At 38.7% G+C, this 23,169-nt stretch overlaps 1 protein-coding gene across 20 annotated transcripts in view; it reads left to right on the plus strand.

Moving 5' to 3' along the window:
* Nucleotides 1–12,299, plus strand: part of LOC117141641 (RNA binding protein fox-1 homolog 2) — a 77,142-nt gene extending 64,843 nt beyond the window's left edge. For 6 of the 20 annotated variants that reach the window (XM_033305197.1, XM_033305196.1, XM_033305198.1 and 3 more), the window contains 7 exons: nt 3,175–3,895; nt 5,926–5,986; nt 6,132–6,185; nt 6,938–7,009; nt 7,627–7,787; nt 8,621–8,684; nt 8,818–12,299. In XM_033305197.1, coding sequence (XP_033161088.1) covers nt 3,175–3,895; nt 5,926–5,986; nt 6,132–6,185; nt 6,938–7,009; nt 7,627–7,787; nt 8,621–8,684; nt 8,818–8,862 — 1,178 coding nt within the window. In that variant the 3' untranslated portion in view covers nt 8,863–12,299. Of the gene's footprint in view, nt 1–203; nt 481–3,174; nt 3,896–5,925; nt 5,987–6,131; nt 6,186–6,937; nt 7,010–7,626; nt 7,788–8,620; nt 8,685–8,817 lie in introns of those variants that run through there. The other 14 variants (XM_033305206.1, XM_033305208.1, XM_033305212.1 and 11 more) reach the window with 8 other exon arrangements.
* Nucleotides 12,300–23,169: the final 10,870 nt, after the last annotated feature.

A 23,169-nucleotide genomic window follows, 5' to 3' on the forward strand; every position in this document is an offset into this window, starting at 1 on the left:
AAAAACAACAGCAACCTCATCATGCATCCCTCGAATATGTATATACTCTATATTAAAAAACCCCCCCCAAAAAAAAAAGAAAAGAAAGATAAACCCCACGCACACTCCTAACACTTGCATTCTAAGTTCATTTTAATGGTGACCACAGAGTTGAAACAGAACTATAAACCCAACTTATCTGAAACCTATATGACAAATCCAAGGTTACCGCCTGCCGGTCGCCGCCTGGCCGTTCCTGGGCGCCCCCGTTGGCGCTGGAGCCCCCACCCTCACCCACCTTCAGCTGCCCGTCTCCATGCAGATGGCGCAAGCGCCGTCAGCGGTCGCGGGCGGTACAGCGGCGACATCGCCGGCAACGGCAGCAGCGGCCGCCGCACATGCTGCGGCTGCAGCGGCGGCCACGCCCATAATGCTCGCGCCACGCCCACCGCACACCGCTGTCCAAGCAGCAACGCCCACAGCAGCAACGCCACGGCGGAGGTACGACGACCAAAAGTGTTCTAAAAGGATCCTGATCTCAGGGTCCTTGGTGAAATCGCGCGTCTAAAAGCAGAATTCAAAAAGGATATCAAGAAAATTGTTTGCTACGTTTATAGGCAAGCTACTTTAAAGAAATATAACAAAATTTAAATAAAACAGAAATTATTTTAGATTGTTCAAAAAAATATTTAAAATATATCATTATTAAAGTCATTAAATGATTAAGAACAGATAAATGATTTCAATCCAAATTAATTATGATTTTTAGGAACTTTATTTATGACAATAAATTTTAAGATTTTAAAATTAAAAAAAAAAATTTCTTTTGTGTAATACAATTTTCTAAATTTATACCAGTAATAGTGGTAATTCAAATAAGCCAGCTTATAAGCGTAGCAACCGATTAACGATAAAAGCATTAAAAAACAACACTGCAACAACAACTAGAACCAGAACCAAGATCACCAACTCTTTAGCTATGAGAATCTTTGTACCATAATACAGTATAAATGTTTGTTGTCTTGTTACTTTGGTTTACGCATTTGGGTATGACTATTTGACTATCGATATATTCCATAAATATTGCATAACTTTTTGCCGTCCTTGAGATTGCATTGTTCCAAACGTCTAGGCACACATACTTACACAAACCACACTCGATCGAAGCAGTATATTTCAAACAAATCAAACTAGTGGCAACCACCCGAAACTGTAACCGTAACTAGCTGTTAAGAATGGCAAGGTCTTAGCTTTAACCCTAGTCTAAATTGTATATCGTAACTATCGAATATATCGTAATGTTTATCGGTAGCGAACATTTTGCCGCAGCAAGCATTTTCCGTAAGGCCTTTCTCTTAGAGCATCACTATCTAGTAACCATACTCTCGTACTCGTTTATTTCTATATCTATCTATCCAACTATTTCCCAATCTTTTCTGCTCCTGTTCGTTATTGGTTTTTACACCCTTAAAGTTTGCACGATTTTCGATTTTTATGTTTGTCTTTTTGACTTGGCTTTGAACAATTGAAGAGAACACGTATTCAGTTTGCCAATTAAAAGCAGAAATCGAATGGAATTTATAAAAAATTTCTCTATGCATGCCACCTAGACCGCTTCCAAAAAATGTATTTAATTCCCTTGATTATTTCGTTGCCATTGCGTTTAGTTTGCATAGCCACGAAAATTAGCAAAACATTTCAGAAAAACGTTTCAGCTCAAATTCAATGAACATTTTCAATGATATTCTTTGCCACACTCACGCACAGTTTAAGTTTTTGGCCAATAATTTGCATACAAATATGGCAAATCGAATTTTTAATTGCATGTTGGTCAAACAAATTTTCAATTTGTGGCGCAATGTTGCCAAACGCACTGCGAACACTCCGATTCAAAGTCCAAAAATAATTTCATAAATTCCAATTATGATTTGTGCACTGATTTTCACAGCCAATGTGACATTGCTACGGATACCTGCGGCCGATCATAATGAGCAGGCTTTCTGGTTATCGGTCGGCTTTTCTGGCGAAATTGTTAATTATGAGGCTTCTACATGCACATATGTGGCAACTATTATAAATTGAGTGATAAAACCGCATGGAATTAAAAAAGGACAACATTTAAACGGCGGCTTTTGTGGTCCGATTGCGAATGAATGCGATTTAAGTGTAGTACAATAAAAAACTTCAATTCCTCTTTTAAATCTGAACGATAAACGAGTGATTATATTAAATAATTAAAACCTTAGATGAAATAGGCCGTATAGACCGTATAATTTCTTATCGTTTTTTTTTTTAATTTTAATTTATTTATTTATTATTTAAACCTCGGCATGTATTTCCACTCCTCTCTACCACCCTCTATATAGACATTCCACTTACCTAAAATAGTTCCCAACCTCCTAATTCCAATCTGCATTTCAATCGGCCTACTTGTTATATCATTCCACTTAGCATTTGGTAAATGTTCTTGCTAGTTTTAAATGTATTTGAAAGGTGCAAGGGTTAAACAACAATTAAATGTATTTTATTTACTTAAATGCTTTTAACCCCTCACACACACAGCAAAATGCAATGAGTTGTTGAAACGAAAAGGTCTTGCCGCATACGTACACATATGGATGTATGTACATATGCTATATACTCTGTACTAAAGATCGGTCCAATGTTTTTCGTATTGTTGATGATAATATCTCTATACTCGTATATATACAATTATGCAATATAAAGTGCAACTAATGCGTAGCATTTCTTGGTAATTCAGTGTTCTAATGTTTAAGTATGTTTCGATATAAATCCCATTTACATACATATGTATGAGCTACACGTATGTCTTATGTATTGTTATATGTATATACCAATATCATCTCAGCGCTATGACTATATATACAAAAAACAAAAATCGTTACTACATAATGCCTAGATTTGCCATATACTATATACCATATATAATATTTACTTATATATCAAGAGAGAAAACTAACCGCATGCGTTTTATGTTCTTTTCTTTTCCTTTTTCTACTTTTTGCACACAAAACACACACATAAATGACAAAAAAAAAATAAATATCACATAAATACAAACAATAAACACACTGGTCAAAAATGTTGTGTCAAATGGTTGCAAAAAACAAAACCAACATATATAAATGCCCCAAAAATATACGAATTTCCGTATCGGTTCGGTGATTCCTGCAGCCGCCGTTGCCGCCGCAATGCGTGGAGTGGCCATCCAGCGCGGACACGTGGGCGTGGTCGGCGCCACCCCCTACCATCATCCCCATCATCCGCATCATCATCCGGCGCTGCTGGCGGCCTCCGCCGCCGCCGCCCAACAACAACAGCAACGCCAACTGGCCGCCGCCGCCGTGGCCACGGCAGCAGTCGCCCAACAGCAGCAGCAGCAGCAGCAGGCTGTCGTACAGCAGCAACAGCAGCAAGTGGCTGCCGCCGCCCAGCAGCAACACCAGCAGCAGCAGCAGCAACAACAACAGGCCGTGCAGCAGCAACAGGCGGTCCAGCAGCAGCAGCAACATCAACAACAGCAGCAGCAGCAACAACAGCAACATGCCGCCGTAGCAGCCGCCGCAGCTGCCGCCTCGCATCCGCACATGCATGCCGCTCATGCCCATGCCCACGCCCACGCCCTTGGCCCACAACTGGCGCAACTGCAAGCGGTGGCCGTGCCTACGGCCGCTAGCAATGCTGCTGCACTGCAGCAATCCCTCGCCGCTGCCATCCAGAATCCGAGCGGTAATCCGAACGCTGCTGCCGCCGCCGCCGCCTATGCCGCCCGTCTATCGGCGGCCACGGGCGCCACACAAACGCCGCAAACAGCCGCTGCTGCTGCGGCTGCTGCTTCCATGGCTGCGTCGGCCAATGCGGCCAACAATGCGGCCGCTTTGCATGGATTCGCGCCGTAAGTAGAGTCCTCCGTCGTGGACTTCACTCCGTCACACCCGCGATCCCGCCGTAGTTAGTCCGTTGTAGCTGTTATTTTGTACTTTAGTTGGTTCCGCTGCGAATGTAGTTTTAGCGCACCCCAGTTTACAATTATCATCACCCTGTTCATAAATACTACTACGTTTATACGCACGCCTTACAATTACGAATGCTTCTATTTAATGGTATTCATATCTGTTTCATTTCAATTTGCAAAACAAAGTTTATAGCTTTCTTTAAGCATTTAATTGGGCCAATTTTTTAGATGTTTACTATTCTTGCGCTATTCAGTTATATATTGATATTAATAGAGCAATCATTAAAAAGTTAAAATGTATAAATTATCTATGAAAGATTGCAAACATTTATTTATTAACCATGAATTTTGGCGTATAAGCGTAGTAATATCCATATATTGTATAATTATTTCCCAACCCCTTAAGAAGAACATCCCGCTCATCTGTCATGATTTTAACCTAAAGCTTAAATTGTTTATAGCTTAAAGATCGTTTTTCCTACCGTCTCTCTTTTTCTGTGTTACTATATACGTCTCTATCTTGTTGGTGACAAATGTTTTTTAGCTATCTTGTGTGTGTAAAGTTTTAATATCGCATATAATGAAACCTAGACTTTGTCTTATTTTGTATACATAAATCGAGCAATAGAAGAGTATAACGATCCGAACGCAAACTGAATACAAAATTTGCAAAAGCAGCAACCGATTAACGCACGCTAACACACAAACACCATCCACGTAAACTATCTAAGACTCTATATATAAATACACACTCGCATATATTTGATCATACTTTGATTGACAGAAGTGTGTTTTTGGCATCGTTAATTTATCGTTACTTTGGTTAAGGGACCTACTCTACACTCGGTTGTATATTGTGTACCACTAGGCGTATGATGAATTTCGATTTGAATTTGACTTGAAAGTGTTTTAATGCGACTGCGTCGCTCTCTGCCAGCGCCTTGCGTGCATGTTCTGCCCCGACATTATATATATATTTATATAGACCTTTGATTAACTTATTCTTTTGTGGCTGCTCTCTACACACACACACACAAATACACAAACATCCACACACACACTCACCCGCCCAGCCATATATCAAACCTCTCACCATAGCGTACGAATGAATGCTCCATTAAGAACTGTATACTTATCAACACACATCAAGACATGCCAAACCAAAGAACCAATTAAAAAAAAAAATACAAAACTAATTAGCTAGGTGCATGAGTGTCTGTTCTGTCTAAAGATTAAATGCAAATTTAAAGCAAGCAAGCAAGACAAATTTTCGTAGTGTTTGGGAAATGGAATGACCCTAATGTATGTGGTTGGTTGGTTGGCTATCTTTGCTAGTGCAAGTGCTCTTTATAAACGACAATATCTATACCTTTTAATTTCCTTTGTTTCGTTTCCTCTGTCTCAAACATTTCCTCCAATCAGTTCGTCATCAAGTGGGGAATCAGGTCAGATCAGGTCAGTTTAGCACAGGCTCTTAGCTAGGTAGGTGGGGTGTCTACAACAATTAGGTGCCAACTTTTGTTTTTCAGTTGCCCCTTAAGTTCCAGCCATTTACCCACAACAGCATCCGGTACCAAGAAAAACAACAACAACATTTAATAAAAAAAAAAGAAACAAACAAAAATAACTAAAACCGGATGTGGATGAAGTTTTATTGGCCAGCGAGAAATATTGAATCAAATTTTTTTGTTTTTTTTTCGAAAACAAACAAACTTTATCCCGTCTGGTTTTCCATTGTGCCCAAATCAATGCCCACACAAGTGCGTTAAAAAAATGAACCAAAAGAAAATTTTTGAATTTTGCTTTTAAGTGCCAGTAAAGTGAAGCAGAGGTAAGCCAATTAAAATGGTTATAGCGTATATATTCCATAGATTGGTTGCCTCTGGCTTGACTCACCTACCCAGACATGATCCTACCACGAATTCTATATTAATATATGATCTTTTCTTATCATCTTGTCCCCAACGCAGTGTATACTATGATCCCTTCTTAGCAGCCGCTGCTTCCGCTGATCCAAATCTACGCTTCCAGGTGAGTTTCGTCCAGTGAAATGAATGCTCAACTAGCTTAAGGTTTAATGTACGTCTTTAAGGTATTATAAAGAGTAGTCTAGATCTAAATACAATCCCCATAACTTGCCACGAAAATACATGAAAATATTATATAAATCTTACAGGCAGCCAAACCGGTCACTGAAGTTCCAGCCGCTCAGCCAGCCGCCATATTAAATGTAATAAAACTTTTTCAAACTAATATCCTAACCACAACCACCAAAAAAATTAAGAACAATTCAGTTATAATTTGTATATTTTTATGGTAGCTTGTGAAAGACACCGTTTGAGTTTTGAAACATTTGACTTGGTTTTTGGAACAAACGTTATTATCTACTACTCATACGTATAAATTGTTTTAAGTCGCTTCCTTTGAGTTTCCTTATGCATTATCCACGTCCATCCCGAACTAACGACGCGTCCTAATTTCTTGCTGTGTAACACCTTTAAGTTGAGATCGAACTTGGTAACTGGTCGTAAATCACATTATTCTTTTTGACTTAAGCTTGGCTAAGCTTATTCAACTCAATGTCTGAATAACTGAACACTTGTGTATAAGCTCTCTACCGTATTAAGTGCATCCTTTGTTTGGTTTTCGTTTAAATCCAAGGATTCAATTAGTGACCACAGGTGGCTTTATGAAGCATACGCTCTCTTTAACTACTTTAATCTACATCATTTTGAAGTACTTCTGCTAGTTTTGTTGATTTCTTTCACATTTTTGCTTTTGCTGAATACTAATACTACAAACTATTTTGATAAAATACCTATTATTCAATGCTATATACATTTTGTAACTACTACAAATTCTTCTTTGGTTATCTTTCACGACTGTTACAACACACTCAACTCAACAACAACAACTACCACAACACTACTGCAAAAAAAAAAATCAAAATACTGATTGAAAAACAAAAACCATAAATTACAGCGACGCACTGTGACTACGCTAAACAGTAACCCACATACGATCAACCGCATTCCGGTTCCACAGAATGTTTTGGTAAAAATAATCATATCTAGTTATAGTTCCATACCCATGCACCTAGATATCCAGACTTTCCGTTTGATTGTTGTCACAATTTTGCGTTCTGCTCAATGCCTTTTTGTATGCACCCCCTAAACTGTATGTCTACTATATGCCTTAAGTCTTAAGTTAACCCTAGCGAGTAATTCAATACGATAAGTTATTTGCTGGATTTGTGCCTCGCTTTTCGGTTTTATAGCCTGGCATCTTGGGTTCTACGTAGCTCGGTTACAAGTAAACAAACAGAAAAGGTTAAACCACCTGACTTAGATATTTAAGTGTACATAGAATATTTTTAATCACACTACTCCACTGTTTGCACCCATTTCTTTTTCGGTTTTGGTTACAATATATTTATATGTGTGTATACTTTTGGCCTCACCCGGTTTGGTTTGGGTTCCTAATTTCTCACCACACTTGCTCTCACCGACTCCTCCGCTAGTCTTGTCGTTTGCCGTTGTCGCCCCTTCAAAAAACAAAAAACAAAATAAAATAATAATATAAAAATCCCGAACTGTAACTGCGTCTGTTCCTCGAGTCGCCACCCTCGTGTTGCCCCAGTTTAATGCCCCATTTGATTACCATTATTCCAGGCCACTGCTCCGCTGCTAAAGACTCCGCTGTCTCAGGCCCAGCAGCAGGCGTACGCCACGGCGGCCACCACCTACACGGCGGTAGCCGCCCGGGCCGCCTATGGTGCCGCTGCCGCAGCAGCCGCACAGCCGGCACTCGCCGGCTACGCCACCGTGGCTGGGTAAGTTATATACACTCGAATCCCACCCAACTCAAATCCGATGTCATCACTAACAGCTACAACATTCTACCAGTTGGTATTATCATAGAACCAATAATAATTTAATAACAATTTAATCTTCAGTTGGTCTCACAACTCTTTTAGAATTCCAAATCTATTGATAGTTATTAACTGTCATTTGACTTCAACCTCTCAAAAATAGAGATGTATTGTATTTGATCTTTTATAATTTAATTGATCAGTTTCGTATTTATTAATTTGTCTAAAACCAATTTTATTATTTATTTCCTTATATTCTTTATCAAAAACCTTATAATTAAGTATCTATTTATTTATTATCTATTTTATTATTATTTATCTATTTATTATTTTATTATTTATTATTTGTTACTACCATTATAAGTTTATTATCTGTTAGAACTTAAGTAGAAATTATGTATTTCAAAGATAACCTTTTTAGTTGATTTGTATGTCTTTAAATTAATATGTATTAACTTAAAATTTGTAAGCCTCTTTTCTATAGTTATTTTGAATATTAATGTTTCGATTTAAAATTTGACTAATTATTTGATTTTACTTCTTCTTTTTGAAACTTTTTAACAATAATTGTGTGTAATTGGGTAAAGTGTAGAAACCTAACTCCGAAACCTGAAGAGATCCGACAGTCGATTGAACACTTTTGCAAGACCTTGTCTAAACTAAATAATTTTTATTAAATCATAACATAAAGCCAACTGGAATCATCAATCACCATTTAACAACATTAACAATTTAAAATGCCGCCATTGAGTATTACTAATAAGCTAAACATACAATCACAAAAATATTTATAGATATGCGCGCGAATATGCAGATCCTTATCTAGGACATGGCATTGGACCAGTTCCTGGATACGGGGTAAGTTTCTCCCTATCAATTTAAATACAAATAAAGAGTATAATTTGCATCGAATATATTAAATATGATGGATGTTCGTATTATTATTTACTAAATCCCCGCACTACCTTCACTTCCTACCATTTTTCATTAGGCAACCATGTACCGCGGTGGATTCAATCGTTTCACGCCATATTAAGAACAATCTACGCCAGTCAGCCAAATAACGCACTTGAACTACTCTCGATGAAAATGCTCAATATATGAACAAAGCAAAGCAAATAAGTAACTTAGACGTAAATACTCCTCCCTACGTGCAGTAAGTAGAAGTTACAACTAAACCGATAGATGCAGGATACTCAACACCCAACAGCAGCCACGACAACACCAACAACAGACGCTCAATGTCCTTGGAGAGTTGAAAATCAAAACTAAGCAACAAAGAAACAAAAAGAACATAAACAAATCAATGTCGTCCAGTAAAAGCAAAAAGCTAAACCAAAAAGGAAAATATACGCCGCTAAACGCAGTTCTATGGAGTTTATATAAGTAAAGCAAACAAAAAACGATTACAAAAAAAAATATTAAAACATAAATTCAAATTGCAAAATAGTTTTGCAGAGAATGAAAAGAAAAATGTGCTTCATGCGTAGATTTTTACCAGAACAAAAGCTGAAACTTTGTGCGGCAGATCAGAATTTATATATGTATACATATATATATTACCGACATGATATATAGTTATTATACATAGGCATTGTATTTGTATATTAAAGCAAACCAGGAAAGAGAGCAATGTTTTAGGTACTTTTAATGCTGAAACATCATCAAAAAAAAAATATAAAAAAACCTTGGGTTGTTGATTTTCAAAACTTCGTTGAACTAAGTTAGTCCTTATGATTTACAAATTATTCTAAAACATTAGCATTGTAGTATGTAGTAAGGGAAAATAACAATGCAGCCACATCAACAAATCAAATTGTATATTATTTGCGAACTGTTAAAGCACAAACAAAAATTTATATTTATTCGTATGTACTTTAGATTCATATATCTATAATTTGATTACCCAAAGAATACTCATTTCTGTATTGTACTGTATTGTCAACGAATTTAATTTTAATGCATTGCTTGGTTGTTCCTAATAATTTTATATTTTGGCAGCTAAAACCACTCACACTCAACTCACGACTCAATTCGAATTGCTCAAAAAATCGTAGCGCATAGGTAAATGCAAAAGATCAACACGTAGACATATCCTTGGAATATACAATAATATTTACTTTAAATGCCGCCATAGCAGCAAAGCAACAAAAAAGAAAATGGAAAAATGAAAAAAAAATATATATATATATATTAGTTTTAAAAGGTCAAGCTTCCAGTGACAAAAAGCCATTGATGAATGATGTGGAAATCGAATAATAAGCATTAAAAATTACAATTTTTAGCTCTTACTCCGTAGCACTTTCCTTGTGTGTTGTGTAAAGAAACAAAGCAAACAAACAAAAAATTGATAAAGAAACGACGTTTCAATGTTGTTCATTTTCGGTGTAGACCGAAGCGAAACTTCCCTAAGCAAACTAAGAATTTATTTTATACACCACTCGAATCTACTGCACACACGAAACAAAAATGAAACCACTTTTAACGTTGTGTATTTTTCAAATGTTAAAGATTAAAATGCTCAATGGAAAACAACCGAACAAACTTTGATTCTTAGGCAGCTACTGTCGTCAAATTTAAACTAGTTGTTTATCAACCGTACTATGCTAAAACAAAAAAAAAACCAAGCTACTATTGTGTGTGTGTAATCGTGCAATTCTTTAGGTGTTTTTCGAATTTCCTTAAAATCCTACTACCAATTACTTGAAATGAGGGAAAAGTGAGAAATGAAAATTTCATCAACTCCAAAGAGCTTCAACTTTGATGGTTTTTTATTTATCTTATCACTTAGCAACTGTCTCAGATTGTACATATTTATGATGACATATGGTATTTTACCTTATTCCTCTCAACGCACACACAAACGACACACGCACAGGCCAGGATCCTGGGAAATCGAAGCAATTTATGGCATACTCACACTTGTACCCTCATTAAGGTGTATTCTTTGTTTGATTCTCTCACATGATTCATGCATTAATATACTACATTTACGTTGACATTTTTAAAGCCAAAGTTTATATTTTAAATGATTTTTAGTTAGGTATTAGTTCGTATGCTGACGACAGATGACACAAATGGATAAGTAAATGATTACGAACTAGAGGGAAAAACAATAAATAAAACTAAATCGAACCCAACAATTGCCAAATTAAATGTAGCTTTCAAGTGAATTATAAAATAAAGACGTAATTAAATTTAATGAATTTTTCAACTAGCGCAAAAAAAATAGTTTTGCCAAAAAGCCTAGTATACTTTTTGGCCCACCCCGAGCACAGGACAGGAGAATAAAATCACAGAAATTTGGGTTTGATACGCAAATGGCAGGAGGTACGAAAACCATCTAGTTATAAAGCAAACTTAAATATAATACGGTATGGTATATACATTTAAATTATGAACTCAACTTCCACCGCAAACTTTTAAATGAAAACTAAGAAAACACAATTTTTGTCTTAAGCAATGCGTTGAGGAAAGTCAACCTACAAGTAAATTATAAATGCAAAAACGCAACTCAATCAAACACCGCAGCTATATGATATAACATACGATATATGATGTATATGATAAAGTCTTCATTTATCCCGATCCATTTTGTGACCCCCAAAAACTCTATAATCTGTGTAGTCTAACCATAAGCCAGCGCCAGCTTTTGTTTTACTTTCACATAGATCAGATGCCTAGGCGTCATATAAAGTATAAAATATAAAGTATATAAATATATATTATATGGAAACTCTAATCTTTAATGATGTGCCAAATTGTAAGTTGTACCATTTGTTTTTATGAGCAAATGCAAAACACAAATTGAAATAAAATATGAATTAAAATATAAAAAACAAAACATTGAATATAGCATTACAGTTTTCCCCTCCCGTAAAAAGGAAATATTCAAGAAGCCTATTTTGATTTTAAAACATTTAGATGATAATGAAAAACATATTTTTTAAATTTAGCACTGTGTATAGGAACGGGCAAGGCTCCGAAAAATGGCCAAGCCGTGCTTTCTCAGGCGCTACCTTACAAAACAAAATTGATAATAGAACCGCAGAGACGATAAACAAGTATTATATTAGCAACAATCGCAGAACAAAACCCAACTAACAGCAAAAACACACACACACACAAGAACTAAAGGTAAATTCAGCTCAAATTTAATTTACATGACATATACATACCGGAAGCTATTGAATGAAAAATTTCAATAATAAACGTACACAAATTCCGAAACTTATTGGTTTATATCAATTTTCAATTTGTAAGGTTGTGACAAATTGTAAACAAACATAGAAAACAGTAAAAAAAAAAACATGATACCAATCCATGGCAAATTGTAATATTGTTTGTGAATGGCAAATAAAATAGGCAAGCAAGTGGAAAACATTTGAGATTCATACAAAATACATTTGAAAAGAAAGCCAGAGGGAAAGAGCGAGAAATGCAATAAAAATAACTTTAAAAAATGCAAAATAATCCAAACTATTGTGTTTTCATTTAGTGGGCCTCAACTCAACTGTTGACAGACCTACATAAATTATGGATTTTTTTTCTTTTACACTCCAGGGAAAGATTGCAATGAAACATTTAGCAGCACACAATCAATCATGGGGGTTGCATAAAACTTGTGACTGGTTATCCAACATCAAGCGGAAATCCTTTGACGGCTCACACCTTCTATGGAAAACCTCTTCAGACATTTTAGCCTGGCCCACCACACACACGCACTCGTAAAAAATGTCATCAATCATCAATTTACCTTCCGTTAGAGCCCAGCAGTTTTTCTTCATTTACTTCAAAAGTCTGTGGCACTCGGGGCGTAATTAAAGTTGATGGGCGGCCATTTGCATGCAAGTTTATTACAATGCAACCGCAAACATTTAACACCTCAAAGCCGCACACACACATATATAAATGTGTATATATAGAACACCGCGACATGCAAAGGCTATTATCGTGATTAAATCAAATAGCTCCAACACTCGAGGGGCCAGCAGTCGGCCAGCCTGTAATTATACAAATTTGCGCATTTGATTGAAGAGCCCGACAACCGCCTATCAACATGACATTTCTAACGTAGAACAAACTGATGTATATGTTAGGTGCTGGAAAGTAAAATAAAGTATGAAGATTAACAAAAAAATATACTGTATCTATGAGTTATTAAGCTAAAGTCAGCAAAAAAATGCGTTTCAAATTCCGAACAAGCAGCTTAATTAACCAATTCTTTTCAGGACAAAATGCTATTTCTTTTTGTATTATTCATATTAAAATATTAAAAATCAGTCGTCTTTCTAAAACATTTTCCATCACTGTATGTTAGAAACCATCAGATGACGAGCTCTATTTTTAACTGTGCCTTGTCAAACCAGCAACCGCAGGAACTAAACGTCTCTTTGCCTCTGGTTTGATTTGGTCCTGCCGGCAGTTTTGGGTTTGTGGCCAATGCGGCCACTGTGTGACATAATAAATTATGCTGCATGCCAATGATTAATTTTATATGTATGCGACATGAAAGTTGCGGGAGTGTGGGGCATCAGGCATCCGGCATCCGCAGCGCACCCAATCGAATGCATACAAAATTAACAGTAGTAACTGTTGGAATTAGCCATGGCCCACACTCCAATCAGGCAGCAGTGGGAAATCGCAGGACGAAATCTGTGGTAGGCTACCCATGGGCCATTTGCTTTCTTCTCCCTATCTATCTATCTATGCCCAAATTGGACCGGACCGATGGGACCCCATGAATTATTACGTGCAATTATTTTCTAATTAATTATTTGACGGCCCAGCGAATGGCATACGGCCGAGCTGCGATGGCATGCTATGGTGCGATAATTTTTTGGGCACAATTGGCCATTCGATATGGCGCGTAATGGGCACTATTAAATTGGCCCAGTCTGCTGCTTTCCGATTCTCGCGCATTGGAATACGGCCAAAAAAGGCCCAGCTTGATGTAAGAGTTACTTAAATATGTAGGCCACAAATGGAGCCCAGACTGCCAAAGGAAGCGGAATAATAGAGAAGTCCAGCGATTCATGGAGATTTGCATAAGTTAGTCCAGCCGCTGTTGGATTATGAGTTATGCTATAATTAGATTGGAATGAAATTAGTTTTGTGTGTTGAGCGCCAAAACATGGGCATCGTACGGATTATATTGTAAAATCCGCTGAAATTGATTTACTAAGTAAGTATAAACAAGTTGAAAATGGTCTAGGTTACTTTAATTCCTTCAATATTTTTCGTCTTTGAATTAAAGTACTTTAAAGCGCGTAATAAACTCAAATTCGACTTGATATCCAAATTCATAGCATACTTTTCAGCACTCGCCATACGAAAAAGTTGAACGGGACGGAAGTGGCGCCACTTTAATTATCTGATTGCATACGACAACTACCATTGGGGAGGTGTTAAAACGACTCGCCATCTAATCAAAGCGGTTATCATTACCAAATTCTAATCGAAACAAACAGTCCCAAAAGCCACCTTTCTGACAACTCTCCTCCGCAAAGCAAACTGCTAACGAGGCCCCACAACATCGGACAGCAAACTTGTTCGACCATTGCCATGGCCGCAGCAAAAACCCCAAGCCACATCAGCAATCCCCACTCCAGCGAATTGCATCCAGCTCCCGACCGCGGCACAAAAACTAATTACATTATTTCAACTTGATGCAATCAGAGAGTGCGTATGCGTGCCCCTACGACCCTTTTGCATCGGTTTACCCCGGTGACCATCCGCGTTTCGGTTCAATTGAATGCCAGACTAAAATACCAGAAGGCAAATCGAGCAACGTTCTCAACAGAAATATACCCACTACTGTGATATAAATACATAAACCTATGTAGTGCTGTTTGATGTTTGAAATATATATACTAAATATCACAAATTATTTTTTTTAAATAAATAAATTAGCTTGTTTTGTGCGCATCTGTTGCTTAAAGGATGTGCCTTTAAATTGTAAATTTTTTTCCTAGGATTTTTTTGAAAGTGTTCTTTGTCCGTTGCAGCAGTTTGTGCTTTGTCAGTTCCCTTAATGAAAATGAAAAATTTTAAACTAGTTTTCAGTGGAAATTAGTTTGGAAAAATAATGTAAAAAATCTACGCTAGCAATTGAAAGTACCATCCACTGAGCAAACATCCGAGATACCCCAAAAGCTCAACGATATGCGGCGCATAAAAACCGAAACAACGAGAAAAACCCCGCGGCCGGCGAGGTCGAAATCCTCGCAGGACATGCCGATGCACGCAAATCACTGCTCGACAAAAAAAAACTGCCCATTGGCCAGGAGCTGGAGCTGATGTCGAACCGTAGATGAAATCGGACTGGCAAGGGGCACCATTGTTGGGCATTGTGGGTCCGGTTTACGAGGCGCAACGGTTAGATGTGCCACGGCACATGGTGCGCGGATGCGTCCTGGAAGAGAGCGTGTTGGATTAATGCCGGCAGCTGCGGCATGAACAACCGCCAATAATTCAACTGCAGGCCATCGCCGGGCATAAAAATCGCAGCATCTGCAAACCTGGCTGAATGGCTGGCTGCCCGGCTGGCTGGCAGTTATTTGTTGTTATATTTGTCTGTTAATTGCCGATGCAGCGCAATAAAAACCCACTCCCGCACACAAACCAGCGAAATTTATAATTAACAGTGTCGTTGGCGCCTTGTACGTGACTCGTAACGAGTTTCAATTAAATATTTTTAAAGCCCCCCGGGTACAGATCTCATTTTCGATTATGCAAATTGAGCCCGCTTCGAGGTGGCACTGCACTTCGTCATCTTCAATAAAAATTGATTTATTTTTTAAAGATAAAACTAATTAAATATGTATAAAGCAATTATACTGAGTCCCTTAAAATGAGGTAAATTCCGTACAATTTTAAGCATACTGCATAAACCAGTTTCCTATTTACTCATTCATCCTCATTTTCAACCAAATTGCATGCCATATTACTATTGCATTCAAGCACTTAATCCAAATAAAGAGCGCAGTCCCGCCTTTAAGGTGTAAATATTTGATAGCCTTCAAAGCCAAAGCCAAATGTCTAATTAATCGAACAGCCAAACAACATTTGAGCAGCTTTCACCCTTTGACCTCATTTGCGCGTCTAATGAAAAATCCCCTTGGCTTTTGGCATAGGGATTCCGCCTTTGACTTTGCTTTTGGGCCACATCCAGCTGCCCCCTTTGGAACCATCGAAACCACCGGCACCACAAAATCGGGCAGCAACTGAAACGTAAACGAAATTCCCATGGCTGCAACATTGGCCAATACCGCAAAGGAAGCAATGGAAGATGGAAGGTCCATCCATTCGAATTGAATCGATTGCGAAGCAAGCATCTTGACCACAAAATAAATAGCTTGCCTGCCGCAAATCTTGTTTGATTGTCTAAATATTTAGACAGCTAGTGGCGACACAGCAGCTCTTCACTTGTCCGAGGAGTTAACCCTTAACCAAACGATCCTTAAGGTAAAGAGAAATAAAACGAGGCTTATTGAGAAGGCACACATACTAGCCTTGTTTATCTCTTGACTTGAATTGCGTGTGTTCACGGAAGAATTTATCGTTAAGCAAAGCCATTCAATTATTTTTTTGCGAAATGAAAGAAACACAACATTTTCTTTGACTCAGTATTCTTTATAGAATCAATGGGTCAACTGACATTTAAAGCGCAAAAATGTTCAACATTTAATTGAAATTCCCCTTGACTGCAATGGTGAAATATTATCTGAAGCACAAGTGCAGAATGCATCATTTGCAGCGACCCTTTCCACCCACGAAGACAGCCAGGGCTAACCCAATTTCATGTGTAATCATTTTCCTATTTACAATCAATTGCCAGGCACTTGGCAGCCTCTCAGCCCGAATCACTCGCACATCCTTGGCCAGCTGTTATTGCCGCATCATTGCACTTGAGTCGGGGCAAATCCTTGAACACCTCGACTTCGACTTCGAGTTCGACTGTCATTTGCCATGCATGGAACTGTCCAGGCTCACTTTGCCACCCATCACCGACAGCTGCTGCCGGCGTGACCTTACACGACTGTCATAACTCAGCCTGCACCTTGCAGTTTTCCCCCGATTTTCCCCATTTTCCTTCCCTTGCCCGTGTATGCTTTTTACTCGCGTACAACTTTTTGCCACCCCTTGGAGCTGTCTGCACAGGAATTATGCAATGGCTGCTGGGCTGCCTGTGCGGCCATTTCTCAAAAATTCAATTGTATATTCAATTCAATTTTTGTGATTAACAACGGCAACATTGATGGCCCCAGGAAAAAATTGAGTTGTTGGTTTGAGAAAGATTATACCTTGAACAAAACAGAAAGTCTAATTCTAGAAAACTAAGATTTTGTCGTCCAATTTAATTATCACAGTAGATCTAGAAAATAATATATAAATGATTTGTTTTCATATATATTTCCTAAAAAAAACATTATTACATTTCATTAGTTATTGTCTATACACAGCCTATACACATTTTTCTCAGTGAATAGAATAAAGCAGTCGCGTCAAAAAATAACTTTGAAGTGACAACCAATTGAGGGATGTGCGTGACCTTACACGACTGTCATAACTCAGCCTGCACCTTGCAGTTTTCCCCCGATTTTCCCCATTTTCCTTCCCTTGCCCGTGTATGCTTTTTACTCGCGTACAACTTTTTGCCACCCCTTGGAGCTGTCTGCACAGGAATTATGCAATGGCTGCTGGGCTGCCTGTGCGGCCATTTCTCAAAAATTCAATTGTATATTCAATTCAATTTTTGTGATTAACAACGGCAACATTGATGGCCCCAGGAAAAAATTGAGTTGTTGGTTTGAGAAAGATTATACCTTGAACAAAACAGAAAGTCTAATTCTAGAAAACTAAGATTTTGTCGTCCAATTTAATTATCACAGTAGATCTAGAAAATAATATATAAATGATTTGTTTTCATATATATTTCCTAAAAAAAACATTATTACATTTCATTAGTTATTGTCTATACACAGCCTATACACATTTTTCTCAGTGAATAGAATAAAGCAGTCGCGTCAAAAAATAACTTTGAAGTGACAACCAATTGAGGGATGTGCCAGCAGGACGATACGACACCAGTTCACTTCAGTCAAATTTGAGGGGCTTAAATCGAATCGCTGCTGCCAAATAAATGGCAGAAATAATTGCGTTAATTAAGCATGAGTTTAATAACACACTCAAATGAATAGGAGGACTGACAGGCGAACATCCCGGGACCTCGGGCCATCAATCAAGATGACAACGGAAATTTTGTTTGGCAAATAAATCATAAAAAAGAGAATAACAAACGAGGCGGTTCCTTGTGGTTGAGGCTGCGCCTAGTTTACTACTTTGTTTCGGCGTCCAGAGTCCGTTTGTGTATGTGTGTGCGTGTTGCTGCTGGTGAGTTAGTGTTGGTGTCTGTATATGTGTATGTGTTGGCGGTTTTTGCGGTTTGCGTTTTGGCCCCCAGCTTTACCTGGACAAACACCGGAAGTGGGTGTGGCTGCTGTGCGGGAACTAAGCTCCACTACGTCTCCCCCGGTCGCCGTTTCTAGTCTTCTTTTGTATGTATTACAGGGAAAAAAATTACTTTCTAAACTATAAATATGATAACTAAAAAACCATATTGCTGTCTGATGTCAAAGAAAGCATAAATCTTTAAGCAATAATTAATTGAACTTTTATTCTTAAAACAAAGATTAGAGCATTAGAAAAATGCATACAAATTTGAATGTCATAGTCGCAGATATTTTTCTCCGTGCATGAAGATGTGTATACGTAGGCGCAGGTGTAAGTGGGTGTGTGTTGGTGAGTGAGTGTGTCGTGTTTCATTATAAGCTCAACGGCACTTAGCACACATTTAAGCCGCTTTGGATTTGCTCTCTTTGTTCACACCAATGCCAACCGCTCTCTGGAACCTTTTTCTGTCCATTGGTGCTTTGGTCCTGTGAATCCGCACCTTTTGTCCTCCCACGGATCCGCCTTCCAGGCGTTAGTTGTCGACCCTTGGCTTGAATTATGCACACAAGAGTTTCGGAGGCATGCCTCATCCGTTTTGGCCACTTGCCCGAAACGATTTCTGCTGCCAGCCATACAGTCGGCCAGCTCGACTTTGTTGGCACACGCTTTCATTATGCAATTATTACATTTTTAATTTTTGTGTCGAGTCATTTAAAATAATTGTGCGAACACTTTGTGACAACAGAAGTAGTGTTGGGGTTGGCGAGCCTTTCTGGCTTTCAGAACCTTGGCGACTGCCAATGGCCAGGAGCACGCAACAAGTGGCTTAGATTTTATCCTGAGCAGTTATTATATCTGAGTGCCGGAAAATGTGCAATTTGTAATTCTATTGGGCAATTACGAATATATCTTCTTTGGATCTGATGAGTTCTCCAAGCGACAATTAGTTTTGTCATACAAATTAAAATACAAGCTAAGCTCTCTCTTCTAACTACCTTGTCACTTCTGCACTTAATATCCGTTTCTAATAGATTTTAGACTAGAACATCCACAAATCAAATATGGTTTTCAAAAACTTAAGTCAATGTTCATCTCAAGTTTAAGCCACGCCATAAAAGCCATAAATTCAAAACCAAGTCACCGCTTAGATGTTTATCTTTTCGATTAGACAATGGACACAAAGCAGTTGGTCAGGTGACTGGCAGCATTTGATTTGCGTGGACACGTTATCTGCCTAATTATATTAGTTGGCTGCCTCCGATTTCCCTGACATGTCGAGACATAAGCGCATTATAACGCTTCACAAACCTCTGAACCGCCAAGTCCGAATTATGCATTGCAATTACACGAAACCAAATGCAATGGTGCGATATCAATTGCAGTCGGACATCGCACATACACACACACACACACCCATGCACATACCAATACCAATGCCACGACCACTTAGCCATTTTGCCGCCCCCAAGGAAAATGGCTTAATTGTTGGGCACACGACCACTTTTCCACCCACACCGCCCACTCAAACAGGCCAAACGACTGTGCGCCTCAACAAGTTTGCAAAGGTAACAAAAAATCAATAGGCCTCAAAACAGCGAAAAAGAAAAGAGACGAAGTTCGGAGTAGAGGAATATTAATTGGCCGTTTCAGCGTTACGCCAAAAATTCTGAAAATACTTTCACGCTCGTTTCAAGGCAGGCAAGGATACATGTGAGTAAATTCGTTGCCACGTGCCCGGGAATCGCAGCTCCCTTCCACGATGTCCTTGTTGCCGCTATCCTCGTCTAATGGGTGTCCTGCACGCAAGCCCACGTTCAAAGCCCTATCCAATCCGAGTCTCAAGTCGACTTGGAGCTGGGTCGGAGTTGCTGGCAAAAGACAAGCATCTTGAGGTCCTTACTCGTCGGATTAGGCAAGCACAAATTCATGTAATCAAGCATGAGCACTGCAGAAAAATTACAACCTTTTTGAACATTAAACAAATGTATTAAAAATCAACCAAAGAAACTTAAAGCTAAGATATTAAAAATTAATTTTTAAACACATATAAGAGCAAATAAGTTAACGACTAATAATAATAAAATTACTATTAAATCGAGGTCTTAATAAAAGAATAAATATCAAATGAAAATCATTTATGTAGCATATCAATTAACCACTTCAAATAAATCTAGATTAAATGATTGAAATTAACTATTAAATAAATTAAGTGGCTATTTATTTAAGCATTGCATTAATTAAATGCAATTTGCTCCCTGTTTCCGCAGCATAATCGCCACTTTAGTTTGTATTTCTCCGAGTGCCCTGACAAACGCCTTGTGTGTATATTTAACTTTTCAACTTGGAACTGTCCTGAGCCAGCTGGTGGCTTTGCAGTTGAATTTATGCCTGCTACAGATTTCCCCCTCCTTCTCGCACCGTCGACCGTTGACTGTCGGTCAAGGCTGACAGAATAACGCACCTGGGGTCCCAGGCAAGAGTGGCGACTGCCTACGAGTTTCCAAGTGCCCAGCAGTGCCTCTCGGAGAACCTAACCGAACCTACCATACCAAACGATTCCATACCGGTGGCTGCTTGTAAATTTATGCCCATAAAAATGCACAAAAAGGAAGCGGAAAATGTGTTGTGTAAAAAGGACGACGGTGAAAATAAAATCAACAATAAATTTTGCATGCAGCCACATTACGAAACAATGGCCAACGGGAATCCCCTTCTCACTTGTGCACATGGGCAACAGAGGCGTGGGCGTAGCGTGTGGGCGTGGCTGTGGGACGAACACGCTGCAATTGGTATTTTTATTGCGTGTTCAACACGGCGTATGCGTAATACAAGCGCATGCCTTCGCAAGACGCTTTTTTATGGCCGCTTTTGACTTATGCCGCCCATAAAATGCCATAAAACGAAATTAAATACGCAAAAAGAGATATTTTCCAGAGGCCAGAAGATCCTCAAATTGATTGGCATTTCTATCAAAATTTTTGACATTTATGCCAAGTGGAAGGGCCTATATAGAGTGCACCCGAAATGATTCATGGCTTTCGAGGCAAGATTTATGGTCAACCCTTTTATTGGTAATCGATTCGAAAACAATGACCATTTCCTAGTACAATTTTTATTAGCAATCGTGTTCGCATTCGTTGGCCCCTTTATAAAATTTTAAAGCTTGTCTCTCCGGAATTTTTATGCTTACGGCTGAAACAAGCTGTGGTGGTGGGGGGCGATGGAGGCGTGGCCTAGGCGGGTCGGTTACGTGAGGAACATCAAAGTAACCGAGAGCCGCGCCCACTTTTCCGGAGATGCGAAACAACGTCAAACGCTGATGAGGTGAGGCCCAGAAATTGGGGTTGACATGGGACCGGGATGCTTCTATTCCGTATGCCCAATACCCACTCCCCAGTTTCTCCTCATCTGTCGCATCTGTTGATTAAGCTTTTGCCCAGTTTCCACGTTCCGCTCTGCTTTTCACGGAGCACCCACTTTTGTCATCATTAATCAACTGCCGACAAGGCGCATCGACAAAGCCAAAGGAATGTGAGCAAATTGCTGACTCTGGCTAGGAATGGGTATACGAATAGGAATACGAATAGGGATAGGAATACGTATAGAAATGACTGCCGTTCATCACTCGCATCTCTCTATTTGTGGAGGTTCGCCTCCTGAATTACAAATAACAAAGAGTCAAGACATTGACACTTGATTTTGCAGTGCACTGCACATCTGAGTCTAATTAGAGCCCACACTTGGCACACACTTTGAACTTGAAACTTTATGCCGTGTCTGAAGCGGAAGCGGAAACAGAATCTAAAACAAAAACTGAGTTCCGAGCTGGTAACTTGTCAGTCGAGACGGCCTGGGGACAAGTTATCCGAAGATAACGCCTTCGTAAGCTGCCATAAGCCATTCCAAATCAAATGTTCGGTATGGAACAACAATTACATAAACTTAATAACTTGATAGCCCCAAAAGATAAGCACGACAAGGGAACGAGTGCACTGGAAAAAAAGTAGTTATAAAAACTTGAAAAAAAAAGGAAGTAATAAGTAATACATTTTTTACTTTTTATTAATAATATTAAAAATTGCTTAATAATATTCTTGTTTCTTTAACAATTGAAACAATTGTTTAAATATTTAACTGTCAATTTATAAAATTTTCAATCTACGATTGAAATTTATTCAACGCCAGCGTTTTTTGTAAGTGCATAAAAAAGTCGAATGAAAATTTCTGTATGTGTATATAAAATATAAATGCAAAAATATATCGATTAAACGAGTTTTAAAAGTATACAATACTGTTTTAAGAGGATTGCCATGCAAATTGAAGTCCGAAAGATTTAAAACAGGTAAAACAATTTAACGTGTATCTTGGAGAGCAGAGGCAATCCGAAAAAAGCCAACAAAATGCCGAGCGGCTGAGGGCGATGTCTGTTCGAGCTCATTCCCAATTACAACTTCAGCCCGGGGCCCTTTTTCGGACCTTCGGTTGCACACAATTTTATGGCCGCAAACAATTTTCCAACGTTTCGTAAACTTTGTACCGATGTACAGGTCCGTGGAAACATAAAGAAGGGCGAGGGGCTTACGATGAGAAGCTTTTAAGGACGTGGGCTTGTTGTTGGGTAAATACACTTCACTTATTACAACACTTACAGCTGTAAACGAGCGAACGGCCCAAGGCTCGATTTGACTTTACCGGGGACTCGAGAGCTGCATGAATATTGCAGGACCAGGCCAGTAACTAAATGGAAGGCCACAAGCTGAGGGCATGCGGCCAGGTCCTTTTAGGGAATTAAGCCGTAGCAGCTAGGAGATGACAGCCATCACAGGCCAAGGAACTCCGATGCTCTGCAATTGGATGATAAGGTGAAAGTCGTGCAGAGATCCGATCA

The sequence above is a fragment of the Drosophila mauritiana genome, chromosome 3L (genome assembly GCF_004382145.1).
Source record: "Drosophila mauritiana strain mau12 chromosome 3L, ASM438214v1, whole genome shotgun sequence".
Taxonomy (NCBI): Eukaryota; Metazoa; Arthropoda; class Insecta; order Diptera; family Drosophilidae; genus Drosophila; species Drosophila mauritiana.